The 19,817-nt window shown below is 50.0% G+C and overlaps 2 protein-coding genes across 6 annotated transcripts; both read left to right on the top strand.

Moving 5' to 3' along the window:
- Nucleotides 1-172: 172 nt before the first annotated feature.
- On the top strand, nucleotides 173-5,391 carry LOC118516537 (cationic amino acid transporter 2-like). Its single transcript, XM_036062481.1, has 4 exons — nucleotides 173-390; nucleotides 3,074-3,448; nucleotides 3,509-4,537; nucleotides 4,603-5,391. The coding sequence occupies exons 2-4, from the start codon at nucleotides 3,094-3,096 to the stop codon at nucleotides 4,995-4,997; spliced, it is 1,779 nt and encodes a 592-aa protein (XP_035918374.1). The 5' UTR covers nucleotides 173-390; nucleotides 3,074-3,093; the 3' UTR covers nucleotides 4,998-5,391.
- Nucleotides 5,392-6,546: 1,155 nt separating this feature from the next.
- Nucleotides 6,547-19,238, top strand: LOC118516533 (cationic amino acid transporter 2-like). Of its 5 annotated transcripts, XR_004907903.1 has the most exons (8): nucleotides 6,547-7,230; nucleotides 12,932-13,370; nucleotides 13,437-13,721; nucleotides 13,794-14,520; nucleotides 15,181-15,371; nucleotides 15,440-15,715; nucleotides 16,015-18,351; nucleotides 18,493-18,542. XR_004907903.1 is itself a non-coding variant. In XM_036062476.1 (7 exons), exons 2-7 carry the CDS (start codon nucleotides 13,139-13,141, stop codon nucleotides 18,219-18,221), a joined length of 3,918 nt encoding a protein of 1,305 aa, XP_035918369.1. In that variant the 5' UTR covers nucleotides 6,547-6,800; nucleotides 12,932-13,138; the 3' UTR covers nucleotides 18,222-18,457. The 5 variants fall into 5 exon arrangements, 4 of the variants coding, with proteins under 4 accessions (XP_035918369.1, XP_035918367.1, XP_035918370.1 ...); XM_036062476.1 differs by lacking the exon at nucleotides 18,493-18,542 and having other exon boundaries at nucleotides 6,547-6,800; nucleotides 16,015-18,457; XM_036062474.1 differs by lacking the exon at nucleotides 18,493-18,542 and having other exon boundaries at nucleotides 16,015-18,457.
- Nucleotides 19,239-19,817: the final 579 nt, after the last annotated feature.

Genomic DNA, 19,817 nt, shown 5'->3' with positions numbered 1-19,817 from the left:
CACACGTTGACCGGTGAGAGTGTGAGGGTGAATAAAAATTTGCATCCGGATATAAAATGGTACGCCGGAGCTACACGTATCTGACCCACACCCGTAAAGTGCTGCCCGATCGTTGCGTCAGCTGAGCGCAATGGTCATCGCGTCCCGGTGTGTTTGTGAAACAGGTCCTTTCCATCGGATGCTACCCGTATCGAAGCTACCTATTTTCCCGTTTCGCTCTAGAAATAGTCTCAGTCTTCGAGTGTTGTACATCGCGCTAACATTGTTCAACTCGCGCCCGGAAAGAGCCCGTTCCTGAGCACACGCACAGAGGAAAACACAACAATTTACAGTTTGACCACGTGAGGGAAAGTGTTTGGCACTGCTATCAACAGTTACGGCTCAGGCACGGTACGGAAGGAAGTGGAGGAAAATCGGTGAAGTCATGATTTAGCTACGCAATTTTTTTTTGAAGTTGTGAAATCGGATCGCGATTGAACTGAGGAGGATGGCATTATCTATAAAATAAGTTTAGTGTTGTTTGTATTGTACGTTTCCGTTAGCTTTTCTATGGTGTTGAATGTTACATAAACGGCACATAACGGGTGGTGATCGGCAAATAGCCCGCGATCGTTGAAAATTTAGCGGAACCGTTGAAATGTAAAATTCACCATCCCGAGCTCGATTATCTGGCTGGCTGATGTGTCAATGGCGGAAGCAGAAACGCGATGGAGACGCATGGTGGCGCACGTTTTTCGATGCCCGCCCGATCCTCTCGCCATCGGTGCGTCATTCTTGGAAAGCAATTCGGGGGGACAAATCGAGTAGAAAGCACGCGTTTCGGTGATTGCATTAATGTAGGCGTCGTTATCGTTCCGAGACAGAGGTGGCATCATGCGAGTGTTGTGGTGAGGGGGGGTCGATTTGGGAGCAAGTTGAAGGTCTCGGTCACCAAAATCCTCGGCCATAATGCTTTGCAATGTGCGATCGGGAGTGGCAGGCAGCGGGAAAGCGACACCCGGACTAGCGACAACGACTCGATTCGATTTCATGCGCACGGGTCTCGCTATAAATAGTGCAATTATTTACAAACGTATTCAAATCATGAAGCGACCACGCGACCGTTGGCAAACATTTTTCTGCTTCTGTTTTTGCTTCACACGATGCTTTAGGTGCTGGGCCAGGGAGCGTTTGCAAATCTTAGAGCTTCGTGCGAAAAAAAAAAAATAAAAAACTCTCTCAAACACGGACCGCTCCGTCGTCCATTACTTTGTCCTAGGTCAATGGCACCCAGCGAACCCGTGTAGGGATGGCGGGTCTTTTTTTTCGTTGAGCAGGCGTACTAAATAACCTCGAAAATGCTTACAGCTCCTTTTGGGCGGCATGACAAACGGTGACGAACGAGCAGGAATGTGCACCGTGGAACGGTCAAGGCGCGATGGCGCATAAATCGGCCGCGAACGCATTTTGCTATTTACAGAAAAAAAAACAACAAACGGGACACGATGGCACTGCAACTCGCATTCGAGCAATATCCGCCTCATACCGGCATAACAGACTGTGTGCGTGTATTCAATTGTATGGGTTTTTTTGCATTAATTTTATTGTTGTGACAAATCAGCCCCATCTCGCCCCTCCGCTACCCGAATGGAGCACGGTGGGCGGGGGGTCGATGTTTATATTGTGACGGGGCGGGAAATTGGCGCATTGGACTGTGTTTTTGAGACACTAGCTAGTTTGATGGGGCTGCTCGCACAACAAAGAGGTTCATTGTAGCGATAATTGGAGCACGGCTGAGAACAACTATCGACGTGCGGTAGCAGTTCTAGAACCGTGTAGTTGTGCGATTGACTCTGCTTCGCTCATTGTCAGCGCTCGCGGATCTCTATGATTGATTTGACAGCCGAAGAAACTGTGCCAACATGTGTCAGTCTAGGGGGGAAACATATTTCTCGGTTTCGGAGAGGCTACCAGAAGGGCGTTACGACATTCTTAATAATAATTTAGCCTCGCGAGTGACAGCGATTTGGGGGTAAAGGAAGAAAAGTTGAGCTATATAATATTATAGATATTATTGTATTAGTACAAATTCAAATTATGTTTCTTCATCTTGGCCTAACGATCTCTTCGGGCCATTTCTGGCTTACTAAGCTTAATGATACCAAATAGTTGGATAGTCCGGATGGGGCGGTCCGGTGGTCGAGATGACAACGGCGCCGGTCTTCACACGGCAGGGCCGGGGTTCAAATCCCATCCAGACCGTCTCCCCGTACGCAGGGCTGACTACTTTGCTACGGGTAGAATCAAGTCACAGAGAGCCAGAAATGGCAGGCCGAGACCTCTCGAGGTTCTAGTGCCACCGAAGAAGAAGAAGAAGTTGGATAGTCAGGCACCACTACAGAGGGAATATCCGGAAGGGATTTGAACTGCGATCCAGGCGTCTTCAAATTCAACAAATTCAATAACTGTGCTTGAAAATTAGGGCGGCCAGATGGTAAACACGATAACGATGCCGGGCTTCATACGGCAGGACCGGGGTCAAATCCCATCCGGACCTTTACCTTGAGTGGAGACTGACCCTCCAACTGCCTGGTATCAATAAGTAAAGATCTTAAGAGGTCGATTGGCCAAGAAGAGAGAGAAAGCGAGAGATTTGATCATACAATTTTAAGGCGATGTCATAAGATGCTTCTTCTTCTTCTTCCTTGGCACTACAACCTCGAGAGTTCTCGGCCTGCCATTTCTGGCTTTCTGTGACTTGATCTTACCCGTAGCAAAGTAGTCAGCCCTGCGTACGGGGAGGCGGTCTGGATGGGATTTGAACCCCGGTTATCGCCCCGTACCGTTGTAAGATGCTAGCGATCGACAACTCCTAACGATCGTTTCAGAGCATACACCACTTATTGATCCGCCGTGTCCAACGTTTACGGTGGTTTGTTTTAATCATCTCACATCTCAAGACAAGCGTCTGTAAGCAACCAAACCAAACACCCAATACGATTAAATGAAGTTGAATGATTTCTAGCATTCCTGTTGATAGCTTCGTACATTTTAACACCTTATCTCATCACATTCCACATTTGCCCTTGGACAGGTGACGCGTCGAAAAAAGTTATGGAAACTTTTTGGAAAGCTGTCAGCCGCAAGAAACCTAACAACGACGACGGAAGCCACTCGAAGCTAGCGCGCGTACTTACCCTGCTCGATCTGACCGGGCTCGGTGTGGGCAGTACGCTCGGCCTGGGTGCGTACGTACTGGCCGGGTCCGTAGCGTACGAGCAGGCCGGTCCGGGTGTGGTCATTTCCTTCGTCATTGCAGCGCTAGCGGCGGCCATTGCCGGCCTGTGCTATGCCGAGTTTGCATCGCGCGTACCGAAGGCGGGCTCCGCGTACATCTACACCTACATTACGATCGGCGAGTTTGCTGCGTTCACGATCGGCTGGAATCTGATGCTGGAGTACATTATTGGTGAGTTGGAGCCGTTTGTGTGTCCCCGAGTGTTGACTTTGACTTTGTTTCTCCACCCAGGCACGGCAAGTGTCGCGAGAGGCTTAAGCGGCTACATCGACGCACTGATCGACCACCGGATGGGTAACGCCATCAAAGATGTGATCCAGATGAAGGTTAGCTTTCTGGCCGAGTATCCGGACGTGTTTTCCTTCCTGGTTGTGCTGGTGATAACGGCCCTGCTGGCGTACGGTGTGAAAGAATCCACCCTGCTGAACAATCTCTTCACCGGCGTCAATCTCATCGTGATTGCGGTTGTGCTCGTGTCGGTAGGCATTAAGGCCGACCCGGCCAACTGGACCATACAACCGAACGATCCGAGCGTACCGTCCGGCGTTGACATCGGTGCCGGTGGATTCCTTCCGTACGGGATCGCGGGCGTAATGGCTGGTGCGGCTAAATGTTTTTACGGCTACGTAGGGTTCGATTGTATCGCTACGACCGGCGAGGAGGCACAGAATCCTTCGCGAAACATTCCACTAGCCATCATCATGTCGCTGGTCATCATCTTCCTCTCTTACTTCGGTGTGGCCACCGTGCTTACGATGGCCCTGCCGTACTACCTGCAAAACCCGATCGCACCCTTCCCCCGGCTATTCGACTATCTTGGCTGGCAGGAGATTAAGTGGATCGTCTCGATCGGTGCGATATTTTCGCTGTGCACCAACTCACTGGGAGCGATGTTTCCGCTGCCCCGCGTACTGTACGCCATGTCCTCGGACGGGCTCATCTACAAGCAGCTGCGTACGGTCCACCCGAAAACCAAAACACCCCTACTGGCCACTATCCTGTCCGGGATCTTCTCCGGCACGATGGCGATGCTGTTCAATCTGCACCAGCTGATCGATATGATGTCGATCGGAACACTGCTCGCCTACACGATCGTCGCTGTGAGTGTGCTGGTGTTGCGTTACGAGCAAAACACCAACTTCATTGTCAGCTCACAGACGAAATCGTCCACCGTCGTGAAGCAGCTGTTCAATCTGACCTGCCTCACGGTTCCGAGCAGCTTGTCGTCCGATATTGTGAAGGTGTGCGTGCTTATCTACGGTAAGGTTAGGCTGCTGGTTCTGCTGTGAACTTTTCTTAATCCATTTCTGTTATTCTTCAAACAGCGATCGCCATCAGTGTGATCAGCGCAATTCTAGTACACGCCCAGACCCATCTCAACGACTACAATCCACTCATGTGCACCCTGCTAGCGGCTATGACCATTGTAGCGATACTGCTGACGCTTATCATCTCCTGCCAGCCGACCGAGGAGCGGCAGCTTACCTTCCGCGTACCGTTCGTCCCGTTCGTGCCGCTGCTCAGCATCTTGGTGAACGTGTACCTCATGTTCCAGCTGGACGCGGCCACCTGGGTACGGTTTCTGGTGTGGCTGCTGGTGGGCTTCATCATCTACTTTTCGTACGGCATTCGCCACTCGGTGCAAGGATCGGGCAGCCAAACGCTGTCCGAAAGTCAGCTAGACATACCATTCGCCATGTTCACGACGGTGAAGCTGTAGCGGGCTCGCGCGGGCAATCGCCGTCACACCTATTTTAGTGCGATCAAGACATTAGGGATGTACGTTCGGTAGTTAGACAGCTACATGTAGTGATGTAGCGCGGTAGAAAGCATTAAACTAGTAGGGAGCCGCCTTGGAAAGCAAACAAACAGAAACATTCACTGGTAAACGTGTAGCATGGAACCGTTTTAGGTTAGGAATCTCGGGAAAGAGGGGGGGAGGGACTTCTTTTTGACGTTCATCACTCACAGTAGACGCTCTGCAGGGAACACTTAGTATATCGTAAGCACCCCATTACTCATTATGAGCCTTGGGGGGAATTAGTTTTGTTTTATATTTTGCACAAATAAAATCAACAGCTCACAATTAACTGCTTGTGCTTGTGAGTTCGGTATTCGAGTCTCGTTTGAATCACAAATTACGCTATTACGTTACACCGAAACCAAAACAACGGGGCGGTTGGAATGCTGTAGTGCGGTTAAAATTGGGTCACCCGTTTGCATCGCTGCTCATCGCTCGGCTCGGTTCAAGAACGCTTCCCTGTGTGTGTGTGTCGAACGGCGATGCTCTTGGAGCTCGTGTGACCATTGATCTTTCGTCGCCGGTCCAGCACGCTGCCAGCACGTTCCAGCCGCTGTCAGAGCCAATCACGCACCCAACCGTTCATCCCCGACGGCTTTTGGCGGTGTGATAATGCACTGCGCGATTCCGGTGGCAGAAATGGGATGAACAGTACATGGTGGTAACCGATCGTACGTCAAGGTTGCGCGAGTGTGTATGTAAACTCGTTACTTTCTCTTTCGGTGTCAATGTCAGCCGGCGTGGGATGATTGGGTTGAATTAATTGGCCATCCATTCGCTCGCCGTCTGCCTGCGAAACTGTAAACCAAGACCAAAGGGGTAGATAAATTTGGCTGGGAAACAATTTTCCCAGTTTTAGCACGCCGGTTTGGCTTTAGCAGATATAAGCGCCTAAATGTAGGCAATGCGCATAGCACCGTGCTGTGAGATGACAGGTGCACTCAAACGAATAACGATCATTTTAAATTTCGTCTCATTCTGATGGCATTAAGAAGTGTTTTAAGAAAAAAGAGAAAGAACTTGCTTGTTCGCTGCAACTTCAAACGTATCTCTTATCGACTTACAGCCCTTTGGATGCTGGCCTTCCATACGCGCCCTAACCTTGAATTGTTTCATCGTACCTCGCACTCGCATGTGCGCACCAGAACAAGCAGTACACCTCTGAACTCTGCCGGCTCCGGATCGCGGTAGTACAATGTCAATCGGTGCTATTGACTATTCGGGTTCTGGGTTCTTTGCGAGATAAGTGTAATCTCAAGCAACCGGCGCAGTACAGCAACAAAAACGGAAGCCATACGATTGACCAACGGGAGAGGGAAAAGCTAAGCCCGCCACTGTAACCGTTACCGAATGCAGATTCTCAGAGAGAGCGAGAGAGAGAGAGAGAGAGAGAGCGAGTTAGCTCTGGTGGCTCTAAGACGCTACTACTACGGTCGGTTGCGTGCGGTGCGTTATTCCGATCGAGACACTCGTCTGTTAGTCGTGTTCCGTCGGCGAAGGTATCTGGATCGTGTGATGTACAACACCGAAAAGTTGGTGTTTGTTTAACGCTACCGTTAGGCAATCGTGGTTGATCGTGGTATTGGTTCTCAGTGACAGTAAGCGGTGTTGTCGTTCGTGTGTCCTAAGATGCGGCTCTGTTATACAAGCGTGCAGCAAAGTGCCTAAATGATCAGTGTACCCAGTAAAAGTAGGAAAAGCTTGTAAACGTGTAAACAAACGGTTAGTGCCCGGTCGTGGTCGTGATTTCGGGGGGAAAGGCTCATAAAATAAGCAAAACCGTTGTGAAAAAGTGGCAAACCTGATGAGTGTGCCCTGGCACAGCGCCATATACGTGCAATGTGTATCACCTGATAATGGACTTCTATTGTGGCCAATAGTGGGCGATAGAGGGTTGTGCATTGATTGCCCCTGTATTTCAAGTGATGTTTATCATTAGTCACCGGTGACGATAACGAACGACGGGGTGGCCTTTTAAACACCCGAAGGAGAGGAAGAAGAAACATCGACTACGTGCTGATCACTTGTGTTGTTGGTAAAGTTGCTGCTGCCGTTAAAGGACCTCTCGGCGATCCTGTTCGCTGTGCCACGCGACACCAAACATCACACCCCAAAAGCAGCTGTGCATTGGAAGTGGAGGCTGGATTTTTCGGTTGGTATCTTGCACACCTGTAGTACGATCACCTGACGAGTTGAGTTTAGGGTTTTTGGGTAATGCACACAAACAGAACCTCAAAAACAACAATATCTTCCAACTGACTCCCGCACAGTACGTCGTGTTCACTGAGATAAACAACCGCAAACGATTGATGAAACGAAGCGTACGAAGCGTGTTGTTGCGGACATGGCATAGGACCTCCGCTCCGCTCTTATCAAGCATTTTCTCACCCGGGCGAACAAGCGTGTTGATTGCGGTACAGGAATGTCGGTTCTCGAATCTCGTCACAGGCGTACCGTCACCATGCAGCATTCGAAACAGATAATATGATGCGCACAAACAATTATATTACACCATGCTAGATACTGCAGATACTGAGGGCCTCATACAGCTCACCAAAGCCCTTTTTTACTTTCTACAAATCTCCCAATATTCTTTGTCTAATATCCCAACTTGGACGAACAAAAATGGGGGGGGGGGGGGGGTTAATTTAGCTTTGTGTCACACGATCTAATTCGTCGCTTTCCGCAACGTGAATCAGACCGGTTACCGGTTCTAGAGGAGCTACCTGTTTCTTATCTACGCAAGATGCTACTCATGCGAGATTACGATTAAAGCTAACATGGCTCGTATGTCATCTCTTGAACCGAGCAAGGGTAGTGTGAGCGCATTACACAACACCACAAAACCTGTTGATGCTAGGGTTGTAACGCGCTAGAATTGAGGCGAGTTGTATTTTGCTGAGTGGATGTTTTTTATTGCAGTGAGAAGACCTAAGGGCAGTAGTTCTCTTGATGAAACTGGGCAATAATGTAACGAGACAAATCGGTGTTCAGTGCAAGCAATGGTCTGCATACGTTGACCCACACGGAAACCTTACAACTGACCTCAATGTAGGTCGAACGCTTGCAGGAGGCGTTCAAATGAAGTCCAATGCCGGAACGCCTCTTTAAACTAGTCGTTTGATGGACTGCCAATACTTTTTGTAAGCTTCTGAAAATTATGTATCATGTACTTGATAGACTTTTATGTTTGATTAGACTAAATGTGGTTGAAAAGGACCAAGCGAGGATCGCGCTTATTAACAATACGAGTTATTCTTCAAGATTTTCAATTTGTTTATGCTCGTAACATTCAGCATATTACTGCCAAATAACAGTGAGATCAACAGTCGAGTTGAAACTGATCTCTCATTATTATAATTCTTTTCAATTTACTTACTTACTTATCAGGCGCTACAACGACTTTGCGGTCTTGGCCTGCTTGCAACAATCCTTGATATCGCTCACGGTTCAGCGCCGTCGTCTGCCAATCCGTTATCCCGGCCGTTCTGGCGGACGCATCAACGCCATCACTCCATCTCAATATGGGCCTACCACGCCTCCCTTGTCCGTGTGGACGGCCTGAAAGGACTTTACGGGCTGGGTCGTCTGGTGTCATTCTCATGACATGACCAGCCCACCGCAGCCTGTCGAGTCTAATTCGCTGAACGATGGTGAGATCATCGTACAGCTCGTAGAGCTCGTCATTGTAGCGGCTAGTTTGGATTCAAATTTACATCGTCGTGTTGATATGCGCCCTGAATTTACTTCGATAGGTTCTAGATGTTAGGACATTAGTTATGCGTGGTGGTGATGCTCTGTTAATCATTGTTCTTGTGCTACGAGAGATGAAAGAGTATCGTAATTAGGTATTTCTTTTAACTGTGTGACTAAGTCATACGTTAAGAGTGAAGAAATTAAATATTCTCTCGGCCACGACAGCTGAAACACTTGTTCAGGCTACTCACTTTGCCCAGACTCTATATTAATAAGTAGAAAATGGGGCTTGTTAAAGGGTATCTCTTTGCCTTTTACATTTGGTCACTCTACAAAGCACGTCGCAGAACAACTGTTTGTTTCCATTGGGATGTGTCCAGCAAATTCTAAAACATTTTTTAACTCCATTTTCGTAGATTATCTAAATTTCTTAAAATTAAAATCTCATTATTCAAATAGCGAGAAAGTGAGTGCTGAAAACGATTTTCATGAAAGTGCTAATGTCGTGGCCGGGTGGCTTATGGATCACTATCAAACGACTGATGATCACTTTCAGAAAGGAGCTCGGTTCTAAGCCTTATAAAAAAGTGTCGCTCAACACTTTTCTCAAGCTATGAGCAGAAGCGAATGGCGCTAAGATGATCCTCTCTCAGCATGCTGGCCAAGATCCGTATGCGGGCGCCATCAGTTTGAATTAGAATAATCATGGTAAAATCCTGTTAATATTCATTTAAAAAATGTATCATCAATTGCGATTTTAGAGAAGCTTATCGTTTCTCGGAATGCTCTTCGTAGATGAACATATTCCAGGAGGATGAGGCATCCGACCAAATGAAAAATGTGATCCAAGCCTCTTTAAATAAATAAAAACAATTCCTAGTCTGATGTTGAGATAATTTACCTGTCTTACTAGATCGTCGCATTTGAATCTTCAATACTTTTTTGCTTGTTTTGTTTGTATGATAGAGAAGCTGAATAAATACAAGGTTCAACCATTGGGTTAGTTCAGTTCAAAAAGAAGTTCAATTTTTTTTTCAAGTAATCTCGCCTTTTTTGAGCACCTTGCAAAACAATTTTAAGAAAATCCCAATGTAAGGCTTTGGATAGATTTTTTTGACTAAAATCTCTTCCTTTACAAGGGAACTCATATTTTTACTCTACTCAGGTAGACAAGGTGCAAGGGTATACAAGTACATTTAAATCCCAACCACCGGCCTGTACGATCGATATCACGCATTACATAAAACCGAAGCGTCACGCCATGATAGTGACATCTTTAATCAAACGGCTTTTTCCGGTTGTATATTACATGTGTACCGAACAATAAATCACACACAGAGAGCGTGCTTTAAATTATGCTTCCGAATCCGTTACTCGACATCGAGAATCCACCTTTTTGCTTCCACCTATGCCACTTCCCCGCAGTTAACACCAGACGGTGTAATGAAGCACATCAAGGAAAGTTTTGGAAAGATCGTATTGTATAACACCCAATCCCTTAATCAATAAACATATCAACCCCCAGTTGACGCTTCGACCGTCTCGTCGCGCCCATCCTTCACGCGGTCATTTGACTTTGACTTCTTGCCGGTGCGCTTTTTGCGCGCATTGCGCGTACCCCAATGGTGGATGCCGATGAGTGGGCCCAACCCTTATCGACCAACCCTTTGCACCCGCACATTGCACATCGTTTTTGTTTTCGGGGTCTTGAACGCAAGACACATAGTCTAGCACCGGGGAGGGGGGGGGCGTTCAACACCGCATCGAGGTAACATCGATTATGCGTGCAGTGACGCGAACCGTTGCGCGCGAAAGTGAAGGAAAGGAAAGAACCACTAACTTGGGCCCGGCGCCGCCGTTTGTTTTGCTCACTTCAAACACACGAAAAGGTGGAAAGTGTAATAATTAACGCGCAACGTGCATTCCACCAGGTCCAGCAGGCGGCCGGCACCGTTTGCTGGACGGGGTCTCCGTGAGTTATCGGATTAACAGAAATGCTGCGGTGGACTCCCCCTGCCCACCTTACCTTAGTGGCAAGTTCGTGCCTGCGTGCATTTGAAAGTGAAGCGTGATGAGTCGGTTAAGTTGCTAGGCGTATCGAGAGAACGTCCTCTTCTGCCGTTGCTCTCGGTGATCGAGCGTCTCGGATGATCTCTGGTACGCATCGGTTCAGGGCGATTGGCATGTTCTACCGGTGGTGCGGTAGAACGCAACCTCCAAATTCTGCGACCTGCCCAACACAATGCAATTATCGATCCCCACCACCGTGTGTATCTCACGCAACGCGCTACCCACCTTCGAAAGCGTCTTGCATGCGGGTCTCTACTATCGTGCTTCACGTTATCACGCCTAATGTTGGTAACGTGCCCGGATCGCTTGTTAGCGCACCAGCTGAGCTCGGGAGAACACGAGCGCCACAAATCAGATGCACCACAAAGTACAGCAATAATATTTAGTTAAAGAAACGCCGTACCGTACCGGCAGCTCTGTGCTGTGGCTCTTCGCAAATTGGCAACCTTGCCCGATTGATATTGAGCCTTTCCGTTTTGCGATAATGGTATAGTAGGCGCTGAGCGTGGTAGTAGCAGCTTGTTTGTGTATGGTTGTCATGCTGTAGTAGCCTTAGCAAAATGAGCCATCTCTCTCTCTCTCCCTCGCTTTCATACACACATTTTCCATCTCGTTTCCGTTCATACTATGCAGAGTTTATTAATTGCAAGAGAAGCAAAAGCCCGCGAACCGTATCGCGCGATGATCGCATAATTGACGGACGCGGTTGAAGAAGCCGCCCGGCAGTGACTTAACCTGCACCAGACCCCGGCGGCAAAGATGCGTACGTACGGGACCGTAACTGTCGCACCGGAGGCAGACGATGCAGGCGAAATGACCCACTGATTGGGGGGTACTCAGCATTCGCGAACAGCGGGGATCGTGAACATGGTGGCCATGTTTTGTTTGTTAGAACGTCAGGAATTTAGAACACACACTCACACCCCGGAACAGTGTCAAGGACGGGATGGTTCGTTCTTTGGTAGGTACACTATCAACCGGGCCACAATCGTACTGGTGATTGTCGGGCATAGAATCATCATAGGGGCCTTTATTATTTGTTACTGTCTTATCATTGCCCTTTTGCGCTGCGTAGAGTGGTTTTGGGTATCGCTGTAGAAGGTATCGCTGAACTGTAATTTGTTTGCCCGTTCAAATAACTCTAAGCGAAGCTGCGCGGTCAAAATGGCGTCTCCATCGGCCGCACTTGAATTGTTTTTGCAAACATGGTAATCAAAACGGCTTCCACGAACATCAAAATGTGCTACACAACATTGTGGGCTAGTGTTGTCCCCTTACATTAAGCGAGCGTCCTTCACGGATGAGCGTTGCTGGGAAAAACAAAATGCCTTCCATTGGCTTATGTTGACCGGCTCATCGGGACAGATGAGCCCACCAGCAGCTATCAAATCTGGGTGTCGCCTGACCAGAACTGATCAGGTCCGGCACATTTGCCTGCGGCCGTAATCTAATCACCACGGTTCCGCTGAAGAGTTCACAACGGTCCACAATGTCTTCGGTGGTGAGCAGCGTATGTGACAGATGTGGACAACATGAGTCAAGTGAAGGAGCGATAGGCGGCTTATCGCTGTCGTATGCAAAATGGATGATTTCATCCCTTTAATAAACCTTAAACCGAAAAGACCATCCACTCCCCGCAGGCGTTCTTGGCAAAAACAAATGGCGCGTTTCGGAACCTGGACAGTATGACACATACACGCCTCATACAGCTCATTAGTAGATGAGCCCCCAGCAAAGGGTGCTGCTAGTGCGTCTCATTATCAGAAAGATTAGGGAGCAAGCTTGTCCGCGTTTGCAGCTACGACACCGATCGTCCATTCCCTGGCGAGCGTCAATCGGGCTTAAACAGCTGATCGGATGAGACATAGTGTGCGGCATTCGGCCGAACGTATCACGTGCGCACTTTTTACAGCGCTACGTCCGGTGTGCAGTGTACGCTGGCGAAGGTACTTTGTTTCTTACGGTGGACAGGTGGTACAGCCATGCCAATCAGTGTAGATAACCTAATTGAAGAGATACGTTCGCAAACACCACCGAAGGGGTAGGCAATTGAATTTCTTGTTGTCGTTCTTTCCTTTCCTCGGCAGGCACCTATGATAAGGACGTACCGGAGCACTGGGCACGTCAGACACACGATAAGACGCAGACGCACCGTTTTGTGACCGTGGAGCAGCCTGCTGCAGTAATTCGGTGCCCGATCGGTGAGGCGAGACACCTTCCAGAAGAACGGTGCTGGGCGGCCACCATCACGCGTGCGTACGGGGACGGTGTAGCTTAAAAGGGGCTTTGCGGTCATGGCCAGTCCTTCGTGTTGGCGTATACTGACCCGCAGGAAAGTGCTGTCGTACGATGGCAGCTCGGAGAAGCTGGGCCGGATACTGAACACCTTCGATCTGACGGCGCTCGGTGTTGGCGCAACGCTCGGTGTCGGGGTGTACGTGCTGGCAGGCCATGTTTCGAAGGATCAGGCCGGCCCGTCCGTCGTGCTGTCGTTTTTGATAGCGGCCGCGGCGTCCTTTCTGGCTGGTAAGTATGGAAGCACAATCAACGATCTGAGAGATCTGGACTAATCGCGGCATGTTCCCGCTGCAGGTCTGTGCTACGCTGAGTTCGGAGCGCGTGTACCCAAGTCAGGATCGGCGTACATCTACAGCTACGTGTGCATCGGCGAGTTTATGGCATTCATCATCGGCTGGAACCTGATGCTGGAGTACATCATCGGGTCGGCTAGTGTGTCGCGCGGGCTGAGCCTCTACATCGACACGCTGGCAAACGATACGATGAAGACGCGCTTCCTGGAAGTGGCGCCCATCGAGTGGGACTTCATGTCCAACTACTTTGACTTTTTCGCCTTCTCCGTCGCGATCTTACTGGGCAGTGAGTATGCGAAGACGCTTCCTTTCCACCCCACTATTCTTATCACTCCCACTGCCCTTGCTTTCCCCACAGTCGCTTTAGCATTCGGGCTCAAAAAGTCTACCATGGTCAACAATGCGTTTACCGTGCTGAACATCTTTATCGTGCTGTTCGTCATAGTGGCCGGTGCCATCAAGGCGGATCCGGAGAATTGGCGCATCAGGCCGGAAAACGTGCCCAGCCAGTACAATGCCGGCGAGGGAGGCTTCTTCCCGTTCGGGTTCGAGGGTACGCTCCGCGGGGCGGCGACCTGTTTCTTCGGGTTCGTCGGGTTCGACTGTATCGCCACGACCGGCGAGGAGGTGCGCAACCCGCGCAAAGCCATCCCCCGGGCGATCCTCTGCTCGTTGACCATCATCTTTCTTGCGTACTTTGGCGTGTCGACGGTGCTGACGCTCGTTTGGCCCTACTACAAACAGGACGTTAATGCCCCGCTGCCGTACGTCTTCAACGAGATCGGATGGCACTTTGCGAAGTGGATTGTAGCGATCGGCGGCATTATCGGGCTGGTGGCAAGCTTGTTTGGCGCAATGTTCCCACAGCCCCGCATCATCTACGCCATGGCACAGGATGGTCTAATCTTTCGGGCGCTCGGTGAGGTTAGCCCACGGTTCAAGACGCCGGTGTTTGGGACGCTCTGTGCTGCACTGCTCACCGGCACGATGGGTGGTTTGTTCGACCTGCGAGCGCTGGTCAATATGCTGTCGATCGGAACGCTTATGGCGTACACCGTCGTTGCCATCTCCATACTCATTCTAAGGTACGTACAGCGGAAGGGACCGTTCGTTATGACTGTATCGCAACAAACAGCAAGCAAACATTAAATTGTCTCCATATGCACAACAACGCCAATCAACCTTAGAGCTATAACGCAAGCGGTGAAACTCCAAAGCCATTTGCGGAGTCGTACGGCAAGCGAAACTGTCAGCCCAATTCCCCGTACCGTGCTGGCGGTATAACCTTCACGCGGGTGAAATGAAGCCTGACTTGGTGTGGGTTTTTTTTCCAGCTGCCTCTTTCCTTCTCGTTAGCCGAACTACTCCCAAGCTGAAGTGTTTTATTAGCCCCAACGCCCCACAGCTGGTTTCGGGCTTGGGTTGGAAAAAAATAGACCGGAAGGAAGCTGTTTGCACACGTGTGTTGGTACACTCTTTATAGCCGATTGAAGGCTTGCTGCTTTCAAATCTTGTGCTTTGGAACAAATTTGTTGGTGCGAGCTGTCAAGATATTCAAAAAGCGAAAAGCCACCCAAAAAAAGGCGGTGTGATGAAAACGGTTCGGTAGATGTTATCTTCATTACCATCCCCATCATACGCTACTTCATCCGAGCGAACCGAACGGCGGAACGTAACGGTGCTCCAATTCGTGCTGATCGTCGATGTCATTGTGATTGTTTTCTCCGTTGCGCTGTCACACGCAGATTTTCCGAATACCCCGATCCGGCCATCCCATCCACAAGCACGCGGGACCCGTACGAGTCGTCGAACCTGCTGAAGGCACGGGAACGCGTGACCGGTTCCGCTTTCTTCAAGCAGCTGTTCAACCTGTCCTGCATTCGGCTGCCGACGAACGTGTCCAGCAGTGTGGTCGGAGTGCTGGTGACAGTCTACTGTAAGTTACTGCTTCCCGCCAGGTGGAAAAAGCTTTCCCCTTCTGACACGCGACACGATCTTTCGCAGGTCTGCTAGCCATTGCCCTGTCGCTGACGATCTTCTACGCCAAGGACGCCATTTACGAGATGGAACCGTGGGCCTGGACACTGTTCGGTGTGCTGCTGGGGCTAACGCTGCTGGTGCTGCTGCTCATCTCGATACAGCCACGCGAGCGGGCCGAAGCACCGTTCCGGGTGCCGCTGGTGCCACTGCTGCCCGGGATCAGTATTTTCGTCAACATCTATCTGATGCTCATGCTGGACGTTTACACCTGGATACGGTTTGGCATATGGATGGGAATTGGTAAGCGCTCTGTGATGCTTTTCTTGCAACTTTTCTAACCACGGTACTCACACACACACACACACACACACACACTGTCCTTGTAGTGGTAGAGTAGTGTAACACAATGACACTAATTTCCCAGCGCTAGCTAGATCCCTTCTTCCTGTAGCGTCACTAACTGGCATGGCATGCAACATTTCTTTCCCTTCTCTTTCGACAACCCATACCATACTGACTGGCTAAATCCGAACGCCCGATCATCCTTCCATCCCGGACCATTTCCAACAACCAACAACCCCCCCCATCAATTACGATAGGACTTGTAATATACTTTACGTGCGTATGCTGCAACATGCGTGCTGCCAAGAATCCTGACGTACGCATACCACAGTTCCCCGCGGTAGAAACGTCCTCCGAAATGGGCTACCGAAGAAACGATGATGATGATGCGGAGCTAGAAAATGGCTCGGTAGTGAGCCGTGAGCATATGAGCTTCCCACAGCAGAATGGGTACTACTCCCAGAACCTTAGCACAGCCATATCCGTCGAGACGGCCGATAAGGATGCACGATTGATCGAGCTTACAGCAAACGTTCCCACCAAAGAGCTGGCTGTTGTGTCGGCGCTAGCAGTGGCTGGCAGCGGGTCCGAGCCGGAAGAAGAACAGCGGCAAACGAAACAATCCCGATCGAACACCTCCACGCCCAAGAGCAGCTTCGATGAGATCATACCACTATCCGAAGGGACAGTGCGAGGATTTACGGAAAAGGTAGAACCGAACGGGAAGGTTTATTTTGTGGCACAGGAGGGGGACACCGCACCGGGGCATGGGGGCGATGGGCGAAAAATGACACCTCCAGTGAGTGGGGAGCACACCGAGCAGCCGGGCTCGCTGACGGATGAGAAGGAAACGTCTAAAGCGATCGCATTCCTAGACCACATTCTGGACGATGAAGATACGCTACCGTCCGGCGAGGAAGCGCTCAGCTCGGCTGAGTACATTGGCCGGGCAAAGGGAGACGATGATGAGTCGCTAGCGAGTCCCGTCTTTCGGGAGCAGTCTGTCATTGCCGATATCCACCGGGCGGATGATAGTATCGTGGAGGTGGAACAGAGCTCGCAAGAAAACGTTACGGAAGAACCGAAGATCTCTACCTCAGATGATGATCAGCAGCAAGTACAGGAACGGACAAAGGATCAAGAAGTCAATGAGGAGGCAGATGAAAAGGCACAAACTCCAACGATCACGATAGCGTCCAGTGACGACCCTCCTCCAGTGGATTCCGGGAACAATAAGTCTAAGCTAAAGCCACGAGTGATGTACATCGCAGGGATGGAAGCGGACGGAGAGCCCGCTCCGAAGCTGCTCACCGAAGAAGAGCAGGACCAGATCAACTTCCGAGCGGCAGAAAAAGAGCGGTTCATGAGCCGGCTCAGTACATTGCTTGTCAATCCAGTCAAGATACCGCTTAAGCGACTTCATCCACCCGATGAGGAGCAGTTGGAAGGAGAACACGGGCCACGGTCTGCAGAGTCTAGCCGACAGCTACCTGCAATGTCTCCACCGACTGGCCCGGGCATTATCCGCTCGACCAGCGAACCCAGCTTCGTGCTGTTGCTCAACAAACTTAGCCATTCAAACTCCCCGCAGGAAAGTGAAACGGACGAACCGGACCCGGATAGAGCACGGTCGGAGCACAGTAGCGTCGTCATTCCACCGGCGCCCAAGTTCGACGAAACGCTGTTCAACACAATCCGTGCCGGGTCAGTCATTCCCGACACTCCGCGAAGTCCCATCCCGACGGCTCCCAAGTTCGATCCGGTGCTGTTCAACACGCTCGGCAAGGGAAAGGCTCAGCGGGCGTCGATTTTGCCTACGGACCCCGAACCACCAACCCCGCTCCCAACACCTGTAGCTCCCGCGGAAGCACCACAATATTACGAAGTGGAGCTGAAGAAGCTTAAACCTGTGCCCAGCTCGGCGGCAGTACTTCCTGCCGCACTCAAACCCACATCGCCACGCAAAGAGCCGTCCCGCGATGAGACTAACCAGCTCGAGAACGACTCGGAACCCTCCAATCCTCGGGCAGCTTTCAAGTCTCGGTTGGAGAAGATCCTCCAGCGAGGACCGCTGGACGCAATGGGACGTCCGAAGTCGTTGCAACCGATCGCTATGGTGGCGGTCAGCGAGGAAAACCTTCAGCGTACGATCGCCGATCAGCAGCAGCCGGCTTCGAGCACCGATTCCGGGCTCAGTATGGGCTCGTCTAAAGATTCCATCGCGTCCCACATCACACCGATCGCGACGAAACCGCGCGACGAAAGCTTTCGCGATCGTGCCCGAGGATTCGATACGGCGAAAAAGAAACAGAAGCTCCTGTTCGATGACGTGCTGAAGTCGATCAATCCTGAAACGCGCCCCAGCAGTATACGCAACTCGGTCGAGCACCGAGTGTCGTTCCGTAACTTCAAGGAGGGCCTACGGAAGACGGTCCCGCCAAAACAGTTTCTGCCCGATGCGTAGCCGAGTAGGTGCCGGCTGACTGTAGATTGTGTTGACGCTAGTCCCACCCATTACCCTACACTGTATTAACCTGCCTACCTGAACACCCCTTTGCTACTACTGATGACCGCGGTCTAACACTCGCCACTAAGTAAGAAACCTGGCATGCAAACCATTAAACCTCTACTCACGCTGGTCTGTGTTCCCTGCGGATGCGGACTTTGCTCTAATGTACCTTCCCTTAATGTTTTTATTAATTTTCTTCTCACGTACTTGTTTACGGCGCTGGCAGGTTTGTCACTGTACGCTTTTTATGGGTTCAAGAACAGCTACAGGGAGGTGTACGCAAGCCAGTTTGGTTGGACCAAACTGAAGTACGTTCAATAGGCAGAAGGCACGCCGGCATGCGGTAACGTGATATAAACAGGGGGCCCCGCAAAGACCCTTCCCGTGGAGGTGGACGATCGTATCCTGTTGGTTGTTTAGGAGACCAAGTACTTTCATTAGTAAAAAAAAAATCCAGTAGATCACAGAACAAACACACGTACACAGCGTCACGAATTCGCTTTCGTATTCGTTTTGCCATACCACACCATTTACCTAATAGCTCACACGATATGTATAGGCTGTATCGCGGACTTGTGACGAGTCTTGTCCTGGGACGAGTATGGATTTAGGAGACAATATGTTATTTTGTTTGTCTGTTTTCAATTTTTTTATTTTAATTTATTCGTTGTCCGTTTAAACACCGCGTGAACGCACTCTAGCAAAGAGTGCTGTGAGCTGCGTTAGAGGAATATGAACAGATATGCTTAGGTTAGCGCTCAATTCTGCATAGGATAGGATCACCGAGTAGCACATATGCAGTGCGAGCTTCAAGTGCTCGAGCAACAAACGAAAACGTGTCGCCCCGTTCGCTCCACGGTACACTTCGTACAACTGCGCCTGCACTAGCGAAGTCACCGAAACTGAGCGAATGGACCGAACCGTACGAAAATAAACGAACTCTTTCGATCAACTTGGATCGACAAAATGGTAGCTATAGAAAGTAGTTGATCATTCTCCGTTGATGAAAAGTGGTCCAATTATTCTAAGGTAGGTATAAATGGTCCTGCGGAACTCACTCGTTTTGCTGTGGTTTACATGATGTTCATTAAATTCGAATGCACTTTAAAACTAGGTCCGATCTGGTCTTCCCTTTATACTACTACCTGGACCTAACGACCCTAATAAGAGCGTTTCTGGCATTTCAGGCTTACTAGACTTACTAATATTAATACCACATAGTTGTAAAATCACTACGGGGTGTCGATTTGGTTGGGATTTGAGCCTCGGTCCCACCGAGAGAAGACTGGCGCCGCTGTCACTTCAACCATCGGGCCGTCCATTCATATAAGGATATGGATTGGCTTATAGAAGATGGTCCCGAGAGTTTCCAACTACGAGTCACGGATGGTCCTATCCATCGCCAAAGTTAAAGAGAAAACAGGAAAGCCCATCTTTCTGAAGCAGGTCCTTGGTGGTAACAAAGGGCCCTGATAGTTATTCATCCATCTCTTCCTGACTTGTGATGTTGGTCATTCTAACAAGACTGATAAACTTTTCCTGAATCCAACA

This window comes from Anopheles stephensi, unplaced genomic scaffold (genome assembly GCF_013141755.1).
Source record: "Anopheles stephensi strain Indian unplaced genomic scaffold, UCI_ANSTEP_V1.0 ucontig31, whole genome shotgun sequence".
NCBI lineage: Eukaryota > Metazoa > Arthropoda > Insecta > Diptera > Culicidae > Anopheles > Anopheles stephensi.
This window is presented reverse-complemented; position numbering and strand designations above follow the sequence as displayed.

Coding starts and splice junctions, on each gene's coding strand:
- LOC118516533 (XM_036062476.1), top strand. CDS start 13,139: ATGGCCAGTCCTTCGTGTTGGCGTATACTGACCCGCAGGAAAGTGCTG. Junction 13,722..13,793: donor CGTCGCGATCTTACTGGGCA/GTGAGTATGCGA, acceptor CTTTCCCCACAG/TCGCTTTAGCATTCGGGCTC. Junction 15,716..16,014: donor TGGCATATGGATGGGAATTG/GTAAGCGCTCTG, acceptor CAATTACGATAG/GACTTGTAATATACTTTACG.
- LOC118516537 (XM_036062481.1), top strand. CDS start 3,094: ATGGAAACTTTTTGGAAAGCTGTCAGCCGCAAGAAACCTAACAACGAC. Junction 3,449..3,508: donor GATGCTGGAGTACATTATTG/GTGAGTTGGAGC, acceptor TTCTCCACCCAG/GCACGGCAAGTGTCGCGAGA. Junction 4,538..4,602: donor GGTGTGCGTGCTTATCTACG/GTAAGGTTAGGC, acceptor TTCTTCAAACAG/CGATCGCCATCAGTGTGATC.